This window comes from Peromyscus maniculatus, chromosome 1, assembly GCF_049852395.1.
Source record: "Peromyscus maniculatus bairdii isolate BWxNUB_F1_BW_parent chromosome 1, HU_Pman_BW_mat_3.1, whole genome shotgun sequence".
Classification (NCBI taxonomy): Eukaryota; Metazoa; Chordata; class Mammalia; order Rodentia; family Cricetidae; genus Peromyscus; species Peromyscus maniculatus.
This window is the reverse complement of record NC_134852.1, coordinates 52,342,086-52,352,524: the sequence shown is the minus strand read 5'-3', so window position 1 is coordinate 52,352,524 and position 10,439 is coordinate 52,342,086. Positions and strand designations below refer to the sequence as shown.

The 10,439-nt window shown below is 54.5% G+C and overlaps 4 protein-coding genes across 12 annotated transcripts in view; 1 reads left to right on the top strand and 3 right to left on the bottom strand.

Moving 5' to 3' along the window:
• Positions 1-1,547, bottom strand: part of Tbcb (tubulin folding cofactor B) — a 5,743-nt gene extending 4,196 nt beyond the window's left edge. The window contains exons 1-2 of one of the 2 annotated variants that reach the window (XM_042268676.2): positions 1,260-1,547; positions 835-978 (exon numbers count right to left, since the gene is read on the bottom strand). In XM_042268676.2, coding sequence (XP_042124610.1) covers positions 835-978; positions 1,260-1,373 — 258 coding nt within the window. In that variant the 5' untranslated portion in view covers positions 1,374-1,547. The remainder of the gene's footprint in view (positions 1-834; positions 979-1,259) is intronic. The other variant, XM_006982024.4, reaches the window with a different exon arrangement.
• A 389-nt stretch (positions 1,548-1,936) lies between these two features.
• On the top strand, positions 1,937-3,036 carry Polr2i (RNA polymerase II subunit I). The gene is made up of 6 exons (XM_006982025.4): positions 1,937-2,076; positions 2,155-2,209; positions 2,387-2,460; positions 2,548-2,622; positions 2,714-2,765; positions 2,934-3,036. The coding sequence occupies exons 1-6, from the start codon at positions 2,018-2,020 to the stop codon at positions 2,994-2,996; spliced, it is 378 nt and encodes a 125-aa protein (XP_006982087.1). The 5' UTR covers positions 1,937-2,017; the 3' UTR covers positions 2,997-3,036.
• A 50-nt stretch (positions 3,037-3,086) lies between these two features.
• Ovol3 (ovo like zinc finger 3) lies at positions 3,087-7,352 on the bottom strand. The gene is given in 4 exon segments (XM_042268819.2): positions 3,087-3,295; positions 4,087-4,288; positions 5,002-5,112; positions 5,114-7,352. Coding segments are annotated over 4 exon segments (642 nt in total). The 5' UTR covers positions 5,234-7,352.
• Positions 7,353-10,014: 2,662 nt separating this feature from the next.
• Wdr62 (WD repeat domain 62) overlaps positions 10,015-10,439 on the bottom strand; it is a 42,562-nt gene continuing 42,137 nt past the window's right edge. For all 8 annotated transcript variants that reach the window (XM_042267984.2, XM_076543277.1, XM_076543396.1 and 5 more), the window contains one exon: positions 10,015-10,376. In XM_042267984.2, coding sequence (XP_042123918.1) covers positions 10,113-10,376 — 264 coding nt within the window. In that variant the 3' untranslated portion in view covers positions 10,015-10,112. The remainder of the gene's footprint in view (positions 10,377-10,439) is intronic.

Below are 10,439 nucleotides of genomic sequence, written 5' to 3'. Positions count from 1 at the left end.
TTGGAACTCACTCTGTAGACCAGGCTGGCCTCGAACTCACAGAGTTCCACCTGCCTCTGCCTCCCAAGTGCTAGGATTAGAGGTGTACGCCATTAGGATTAGAGGTGTACGCCACCACCGCCCGCTTTGCTTGTTTGTTTTTCACAGAGTCCCACTCCTGCCCTAGGCTTGCCTCCTAAGTCCTCCTGACTGCTGAGATTACAGGTGTGCCCCACTGTATCCAGTGGTGGAAGGTAACACCTTAAGATTAGAAAGGTTCCCATGTGGGCATATGAAAAGTGAACTCCGGATAGAGAATACAACACAAAGCAGAAAAGGGACAGAGGCGGAGCTCAGGACAGGGTGTCTAACCCTGGGGTAGGGGCTGAGTGGGCAAGGCGGAGCTCAGGACAGGGTGTCTAACCCTGGGGTAGGGGCTGAGTGGGCAAGGTGAGGAGAGCTGTTGCACAGAGGTCCTTTTGTGTTCTCGCCTCTCCCAATCTGGCCAGCCTTCCTGCTCAGGGTGCTTCACCTCAATTTTTTGGAGTTCTGTACTCTCTTTCCCTCCACATAACATCCTCAGGATATCAGCTCAAACATCCACTCCTCCAGGAAGCCCTTTCAGATACCCCCAAGTCAAGTCAGGCGCCTCTCCGGGGTTTCACCACTCCCGGGAGTGCCCCTAACCCAGGACAGACAGCTCTGGTCTGTCACTGTCTGCTGAACATCTGCTTTCCACCAGGCTTAACGGGGCTTCCATGAGGACAGGGCCTATACTGGTTACCACAATGGGCAGAGCACAGTATTTGTGGACTAAATAAACAGATGAACGTGGTGTGGAAAGGGTGGCCTCACATGGATGCGGCAGCCATCATCTACAGGATAGGAGCCCAGCAGTGCATCGTCTTGATCCAACTTGCTGTAGAACTTGTCATCAGCTCCATACAGCTCCAGCTCCATGCAGGAAGCAGGGCTGCCCACCACCAGTTGTAGTTTACACTGCGGCAAGGGGCAGAATGAGGAGAGAGGCTGTCAGAGGCCTCATTTTCTGGCCTGTATCAACCACTACGATGGTTCCCAAAGACCCTGGACCCACCCAGCTCCGTTCCTTCTGGGACCCGCCCCCTCGGCTCTCCGGAGCCTCGGATTTCCCTGGGCCCCGCCCCTACTCGGTGGACTCCCACGCCTCGGAGGCTGGTTACCAGTCTCTGCACCCTCACCTCAAGCCCCGCCCACCAGGCTCCAGGCCCCGCCCTCCGGGCCCGCCCCCACGGCCACACCTTGAACTCTGCGATGGTGAGGCTCCGGCTGTACCGCTTCTCCGAGCGGAAGCTGTTGAGGGAGCTGCTGATGAAAACCGTCACCGTGGGCGCTGACACCCCCGTCACCTCCATCTCGCCGCGCCCTGCGGTGGCCCGCGGTCCAGTTCAGCCGTCTCACACCGGCTCCGCAGAGGCCGCCGCTCCTTCTGGGATATCAGTCCCGCCCCCGGCCGCGAAGAGGGCCAATGCGAGCGCTCCAACAAGCATGCTTGGCCAGTCACTGTCGTCCTCTCTCCACCGCCGGGCAGGTTCAGCCAATCCCGAGCGGCCTTCCGTGGCTCCGGGTTCTGCCAATAGCTGCAAGGGAGGCCGCCCAGGCGGGCGGGAGGAGGCGGATACCAAGAAGAAAGGCTGCCTGGAGTTGTCCGGGTTCGCCAGGAGTAAGCTCGGCGCATGTGCACTGGCCTGGGCCCAGAAGCGAGCCGTGGCGTCTTCCGCTTACGCTCAGCGCCTGGCGCACGGCGTTGTGCATCATAGTCTCAGCGCTTGTCCTAGGTCCGTGCTCTCCGTAAATTGGGGAGCAAGGTTGCGAAACCGGGAGTGATTACCAGAGAGTACCAAAGGACTGCGGCAAGCCGTCAGCCACAACCCCGCAAGGTTGAGAACCAACATGCGCACGCATCCCCGACCCATTTTGGCGCAGCCACGCGGCATGACCCTTCCCGCGGTCCGTAGCGCGCCGGCGCAAGCGCAGAAAGCTCGGAAGCCCCTTCGCTATGGAACCCGACGGGACCTACGAGCCCGGCTTCGTGGGTATTCGATTCTGCCAGGAATGGTGAGGCCTGGGCAGCCGGTGTGGAAAAGCAGTGAGGATTGGCTTCAGGCCTGGCCTCTGACCTCCCTCTCCCCACAGTAATAACATGCTGTACCCCAAGGAGGACAAGGAGAACCGCATCCTGCTGTACGCGGTGAGTGCCAGCCGCCCTCTCCCGAGGGTTCGCGCCTTCCCTCCTCCCCGCTCCCTGCCGGTTCCCCACGCTTTTGCCTCTCTCCCATCATGTCCACCCCCTCCGGGATCATCCTGCCCTCCCGTCCAGTCTGGTCTCGTTGTGACACCCCTCCCGCCACTCTTGCCCCTCCGGTAGTGCCGGAACTGTGACTACCAGCAGGAAGCCGACAACAGCTGCATCTACGTCAACAAAATCACGCACGAAGTGGAGTGAGTGGCGGGACCCCGGCTTGGGGTTCGGGTGTGGTCTTGGGACAGCCAGTCTAACCGTAATGGCTCACTTCCCCATCCCTGTAGCGAACTGACCCAGATCATCGCAGACGTGTCGCAGGACCCCACGTTGCCGCGGACGGAGGACCACCCCTGCCAGAAGTGAGTGCGCAGCTCACTTGGGAAAGGCAGTGGCTGTCCCCCGGGGAAACTGGGGTCTTTAACACTTCTAGTAACTGTACCATCTCCTTAGGTGTGGCCACAAGGAGGCAGTGTTCTTCCAGTCACACAGTGCCCGAGCTGAGGTGAGCGGACCACTCCTTCCTGGGTGGCTGGCTGGTTCCCCAGGGGGTGGAGATGCTAGTTTTGGGCTGATCCTGTTCTGCCTCCCTTTGCCTGTTCTTTGGGGTGGAATAGCCCACACTACTCTCTCTCGGTCCAGACCCTTCCTAACTGAACCTTCTTATTGCCAGGATGCCATGCGCTTGTACTATGTGTGTACCGCCCCCCACTGCGGCCACCGCTGGACTGAATGACTGTTCCTTCCCCCATCTGTAATAAATGCCAGTTTCTATACTAGTGTTCCCCGTATTTATTTGTCTCGTGGATAGGCGGCAGCCGGTGTATCAGGCTGTGCGGTGTAGCGTGCGATGCTGCGCGTAGGCATCAGGCCGAGAGCTGGTGAAGCCGCAGTCTTCACACACATGCAGCTTCTCCCTGCGCTCCCGGTAAGCGTAGCTGGCTGGCTGCCCGTGCACCTTGGCAAGATGAGCTTCAAGGGAGCAGCGCTGCGTGAAAGCTTTTCCACAAGCTCCACAGCGGAATGGCCGAATGCCTGCAAAGATGAGGGCCAGAGAGGGCAACGGTCCTGGACTATAGGCTTCCCACCTTGCCTTTCCTGTCCTTGTTCCAAGCTGGGCAGACGCTTACACTCAGGGCCCACCAGCCACCTGCTACCCCTTCCTAAAGCAACATGAACCAGCCCTTTGTCTCCTCCATTCCTCACCAGGAAGCTCCCGAGAAAGGGAGGAGCCCTTAGCAACTTGGAAAGTTCCCTTGACTGCTCTGAATCTGGATCCTGAAAATTTACTTTTTTTTTGTTTTTGTTTTGAGACAGGGTCTCTTTGTGTAGTCTTGGCTGTCCTGGAACTCGCTCTGTAGACTAGGCTGGCCTCAAACTCACAGAAATCTGCCTGCCTCCGCCCCCCAAGTGCTGGGATTAAAGGCAGGTGCCACCAAACCTGGCTTGATTTTTTTTTTTTTTAATTACATTTTGTTTAGTGGGTATGTATTTGTATGTGCATGCGAGCTAGCGAGTGCACAAATGCCATGGTACAAGTCAGAGATAACTTGCAGTCTGTTCTTACACCTCCTGGGTCCTGAGGATTGAACTCGGGCCTTTACTCACTGAGGAATCTTGCTGGCCCCAGAGCCTGAATTCTGTAGCCAGCACCCATCTCTACCCTCTGCCAGACTCCTTCCTTGGTGCCAGCTTATACTCACCTCCTGTGAGGTACCCCATTACCTGTGTCCCTGCCACATACCCCACATCCCGTGCCTCTCCCTCTCATTCCATCACCGCCCCTGGCTGGTGTCCAGAAGACCCTCTTTTCCGCTGTCGCTCACCAGTGTGAGTCCTCATGTGGCGCTTGAGATCGAAGGCATCGTGAAAGCCCTTACCACAGCAATGGCACACGTGGCGCCGTGCTGGACTATGACATTTGAGGTGCCGAGTCAGCATGCGCTGCAATGGGAAGGCCTTGGGGCAAAGTGGGCAGCCAAGTGTTCCCGGGGCCCTGGGAGCAGAGGTCAGTGTTCCCTGTGAGGACTGCCAGAGGGGTACAGGAGTTAGCCTGGCCAGCTGGATCCTGCCCAGGCTTTGCTACTCTGCAAACAAGAATTGTCCGTGTGCCCACAGCTAAGGACCACCAGAAGAGGGTCTGTGAGTCGTGAGGACAGGTGCCACCCTCTCCCCAAGACCTTCCCTAACCAGATCCCATCACTCTGGTGTTCATGTGCCTCCATTGCCAAGAACACACTTCGCTAATATGAGCTTTCCTAGTTTTATTGTCTGTGCCTCCAGCTCCCACCAAGAAGAAGCTCCATGAGGAAGTGGACTTCCATCCCTTCTGCTGGATACTCAGCACCTTGACCAGTGCCTGCCTCTCATACTGAGAAGACCTCAAGCACACTCAGAAAGACTAGTACTTTCCTTTCAAAGACAGCACAATTGACCCGCTCCTGGGAGGTTAAGGCAGCAGAGCCCCACGCCCATCTCTGTTACCTTCTCCAGTGTTCTGATATAAATCGTCCACCAGACACAGCTTCCTGGAGCAGCCCTACAGCTGCCCACCCACCCTAGGAAGGCCGGTCTTAACCGAGACTGGGCAGAGCTGGCTGCTGGGAAGGGGCAGCATGCCACGTGAAGAACAACAGGTCCTAAGTGGAAAGCATGTGAAAAGGACCTGGAGTAAAGGGGAGCCGGCTTCCCGTGAGCGAGTGGGAATCCATCCCTGTCTCAGCTGCCGGCCGCAGACTCACCACTGCCCACGTGTCTCGCAGACCGGGAGATCTGTGCGCTGGTGGCACCTTCAGGCTGCTGCAGTCTGGGGAGAGAAGCCGGGTGGTGATACCTCAGTCTCCCTGGCCCTTCACCTCCAGACCCATTGAGATGTATACCTGGGATGTAGGCATCTCCCCGGAGCTGGTCAGGCAGATGGCTCCAATTAGAGGGTTGTGGACGCCGACTCCTCACAAGGAAGACCCGGGGCATGGCTTTTAGGCTGGTGGGATGGCTCCTCGCAGGACTGCCTCTTCAGCCTGTCTGACTGCCTGTCAGACCTCAGCCCCAGAACTATCCAGAACCAGGTGAGGTCAGGAGACCCATGGAGGAGCCTCATTCTCTTCATGCAAATTTTGGGACAAGCCTGGGGAGCAGCCTTAACTGGCTCTAGTTACCGCTGCCCTGGGGCCTGCTATTATGGCTCCTTTCCTAGGCCAGGCCCCCAAGGAACTCTGCAGTCTCCAGGGGCTGAGACACTAGAGGACCCCCAGAGGCTTGAGTGAGAGAATTGCTTAGGCTACTGGTGGGGATAGAGAGAAGAAAGAAGCATGGCTCCAGTCTTGGCAGGGTGAAGGACTCCAGGGACTGTTTAGCAGGCAAATCAGTCCCATGTCCGTTCCCCCTACACACACACACATATCATCAGCCTGCCTGGTTATTCAAATCACAGCAGCTGTCCAAGGATTCGGGTGGGGACAGCTGTGATTGTTCTGTGCCACTGGTGTAGGATGTCAGCAGAGAGGGAGGTTAAAAAAATAAAGATCCAGGCTGAGCTTCCTCCGTCGGGAAGCGCTCGCTCGCTCTCTCTCTCTCTCTCTCTCTCTCTCTCTCTCTCTCTCTCTCTCTCTCTCTCTCTCTGTTTTTCTCTCTGTCTCTCTAATCTTCAGGTTTCCAAAGATGACATGGCATCTTTCAGGCTTCGGGCATTGAAATGCTGGTTTGTCAGCAGTCCGTTCCTAGTGAGTGCACGGGACTCCTCCCACCCGTGGAGATGTCAAGAACTTTCTACTCTCTGGGTAGGCTGTTCTAGATTGGTCCTTATCTGATGTCTGAACTAGGAGTCAAGAATTGTGAACTCTCTCCCCATAGTTACTTCTCTGACTTTATGTATTTATGTATTTATTTATTTATTTTGAGAAAAGGTTTCTCTGTATAGCCTTGGGTGTCCTGGAACTCCCTCTGTAGACCAGGCTGGCCTTGAACTCAGATATCTGCCTGCCTCTGCCTCCCAAGTGCTAGGATTAAAGGTGTGCGCCACCACCGACCGGCTTCCTCTGATTTATTTATCTAACAATCTTTTGAACTTGTACTCTAGGCAGTTCAGCACTGAAAATGAGCACACCAGGCCATGAGGGAGACCGCAGTGACATCCATAATGGTCAACTGTGAAGAACAGAGTGATAGGGATAGCTGGGATAGGCAAGACTGGGAGAGGGGAACTCTTGGAACCAAGAGAAGGTTCTAATCCAGCCTAGGGGTTCCTGTAGGGTTCGTGAAAGAAGGGGGCTCACGTGAAAGGGGAAGGCATTCTGAGCTCAGATCGCCCAGCTTGCAGCCGAGTGCCTTCACTCTGAGCCATCTCATTCCCCTGCCCTTTCAACAGAGGGTCTCATGCAACCCAAGCTGGCCTGTGTAGCTGGGGATGAAATTGAACCCCTGATTCCAGCCAAAGAGAATAGTCAATTCAAAGGTTTGGCGGGAAGAAAAGGTACATTGCATTTTTTTTTTTTAATTATGGTGGAGGGGGCAATACACAACACGTGTAGAGGTCAGAGGGCAAAGCTTAGAAGAAATTGGTTCACTTTCCACCTTTATGTGGTTGGTGTGCTGGCTAGTTTTATGTCAGCCTGGCACAAAACAGTCATTTGGGAAGAGGGAACTTCAATTGAGAAAATGCCCTTACCAGATTGGTCAGTGGGCAAACTTCTGGTCAACTTTCTTGATTGATGTGGGAGGGCCCAGATCACTAGGTGGCACTACTTCTGGACAGGTGGTCCTGGGAGTAACAGAAGCAGGCTGAGCAAGCCGCGAAGAGCAAGCCAGTGAGCAGCACTCTTCGGTGGCCCTTGCATCAGTTCTTGCCACCAGGTTCCTGCCCTGACTCTCGGATGATGGACTGTGATGTGGAAGTGAAATAAACTCTTTGCTCCCCCAAGTTGTTTATGGTCTTGGTGGTTTTTTGTTTTGTTTTGTTCTTTTTTTTGAGACAGGGTTTCTCTGTGTATCCCTGGATGTCCTGGATCTCACTCTGTAGACAGGCTGGCCTTGAACTCACAGAGATCCGCCTGCCTCTGCCTCCTCAATGCTGGGATTAAAGGCGTGTGCCACCATGCCCAGCTGGGCTTGGGCTTGATAGTTTATTTATTTATTTACTTATTTCTTTATTTACTCATTTCTTCCTTTCTTTCTTCCTTTCTTTCTTCCTTTCTTTCTTTCTTTCTTTCTTTCTTTCTTTCTTTCTTTCTTTCTTTCTTTCTTTCTTTCTTTCTTTCTTTCTTTCTATCACATCAATAGAAACCCTAAAACATGTGGGTTCGAGGCTTGTGTGGCCAATGCCTTGACCTGTTGAGCCATCTCATCGCCACCCCCTTTTAAACAAATAGAACAAAAGAGGATCTTTCTTTTCTTTTTTTTTTTTTGCTTTTTTGAGACAAGGTTTCTTGGAAATTTTGGAGCCTGTCTTGGAACTCGCTCTGTAGACCAGGTTGGCCTTGCACTCACAGATCCACCTGCCTCTTCCAAGTGCTGGAATTAAAGGCGTGTGCCGCTACTACCTGGCCAAAAGAGGGTCTTATGCATTCCAAGCTGGCTTCCAACTTACTATGTAGCCAAGGATGGTCTTGAACCTCTCAAGTGCTGGGAATCCAGGCATGTGCCACCATAGTCATTCTATGTGGTGCTAAGGATGGAAGCCAGGGCGTGGTGTAGGCTAGGCCAGCGATGTATTGAATTACATCCCCACCACAGGAAAGATTTCTTTGCATTCCTCATGTTATGATTTGAGTATGAAGTTCTCCACCCGGGTAGTGGTGGTGCACATCTTTAATCCCAGCACTTGGGAGGCAGAGGCGGGCAGATCTCTGCAAGTTCAAGGCCAGCCTGGGCTAGTGAGTTCCAGGGCAACCAAGGCGATACAGAGAAACCCTGTCTCGAAAACAAAAAACAAAACAAACTCCTCCAAAGGCTCGTGTGCTAAAGAGTTGGACTCATTGGCTGGTGAATGGAGAGCTGATTAGGTCATGAGGGTTCCTAGCTCACCAATGGATTAATCCATTGATGGATTCACAATTTGATGGCATTCTTGAGATGGTAGAAACTAAGAGGTGAGGCATGGTTGGAGGAAGTGGGGCCCTGGATTATGTACCCGTGAAGGGATATTCTGCACCAGACTTCTCTCTGGCTCTGTTGCTGGCCCCTACGAGGTTCCCTGGCAGAGCTTCTGCTGCCATTAAATTCTGTGCTGCTTTAGGCCCACAGCAACATGGCAGCCAGCTACAGCTGGAAACCACAAGCCCAAACAAACCTTTCCTGTTTCTCAGGGACTTGCATAATCGTGGGAAGGCGGCTAACACGGGAGTCTGTCTTTCGGATTCACTGAGGGTACAAGGGAGAAAGCCTGCTCCTCACCTGCATGCTGAGCTTTGCCACGTTTTCTCTGTCTGTCCTACGCTGTAGGACCTGGGCAAGTCACCTCAAGGAGCCTTTAAGAAGCATTACTTGTGTGTGTGTGTGTGTGCGTGTGTCTGTGTGAAGGTGCATGTGAGTGCAGGTGCCTGCAGTGGCCAGAGGCATTGCATCCCACGGAGCTGGAGTTGCAGGTGGTTGTGAACATGTGTGGTGCTGAGAACGAAAGTTGGGTCCTCTGGAAGGGCAGTTTATGCTCTTAACCGGGAGCCAACTCTTCAATCTTTTTTTTTTTTTTTTTAATGCTGAGTCTGATGCAACCCAGGCTGGCCTTGAACTCCTGATTCTCCAGTCTCCACATCCCAAGTGCTAGAATAAAAGAATTACAGGTGAGTGCCATCCACACTCAGCTTCTTCATTTGGCAATTGGATGTAAAGTGTCTTCTTGTTATGGTATGTGTTGATCTCCACAGACCACATGCTCAGTGTGGGGTCAGCCGAGGGTGGACATACACAAGGTTGTGCTCCATTAGTCCTGAAGTGGCTGGGCAGGCTGAGTTTCAGCTGTCCTGGCTGAGAAATGGGGCTGAAGTGGCTCCATGTCACACCAACTGGATTTCATGCTATGACTGATGTTCCTTGTGCAGGTTGGCGTCTCACTCTCTAGGAAGTGATGTCAGGGGAGCCAAGTGTGGGTATGGGGCACAGACAGTGGTGGCAAAGGATGGGCTGACCCACCGATGGGGGGAGCTATTTTCTTCTCAGAAAATGTCCACTACCACCCCTCTTTAGTGTTGTTGCTAGAGAAACCGAGTCAAGCTGCTGATTAGCACTATCCCTTTGGTCCAACAAGCCTGTTTGTTTGTTTGTTTTTGGGGGAGGTTCGAGACAGGGTTTCTCTGTGTAACAGCTCTGGCTGTCCTACTCTGTAGCCCAGGCTGGCCTCGAACTCACAGAGATCCGCCTGGCTCTGCCTCCTGAGGGCTGGGATTAAAGGCATGCGCCACAGCCGCCTGGCCTGAGGTGGTTTGTCTCCCCCGCTGCAGCAGTGGAGACAGCAACCAGACCCTGCAGGGCCCAGTGCGGAGTCTATGTACTGGGGACAGGGTCAGCCTGTGATGACCAGTGGCTCCAGCGGGTGTGGAAGCACCTGTGGGTTGGTTCAGAAGGCTGGCTCCTCCCTAGGGTGCAGCTGGGCTCCAGTGGGCCACGGCTCAGTATGCTAGGGACAGGCTCCACGGGGAGCAGGCCAAGCCTTGTTCCCTGTCAGCAGGTCTACAGAAGAGAGCCTAGAGCCGAAGCAAGGCTGAGTCTCCAGGCTGGTTCATCCATGCAGGGCGCCCTCTACCCTCTCTCTGCAGACGGGACAGGTCCCAGGAAACAACTTTATTTAGTCAGTCAGTTTATTTGCTTACAGATCTATTTCTCCAGAGCAGCAGGGCTTTGGGAGAGGAGCTGCAGGCCCTCAGTCCCCCCTCGCCTTCCTCCTCACAGCTTGGACCAGCAGCTCTGAGTAGTGCTCCAGCAGGGCCTGCAGGTTTGGGCTGGCCAGGGGACACAGTGTAGGTGGGGACCGCAGACCTGGGCTGGGCGGTGTCTGGGCTGGAGCCGGGTTAGCCGCAGCCGTCCAGTTGCTGGCTTCCAGCTGGCTGTGGATCCAGTGGAAGGTGGAGGCCAGCTCGGCCTGTGCCTGCTGTTGCTCAGCACCCAGCTGGTTGCTGGAGGCCAACTGTAAGGGATGGCAAGCTTGTCAGGGGACATCCAGGGACTGCCAGGGAGCCCTTCCCGTTCT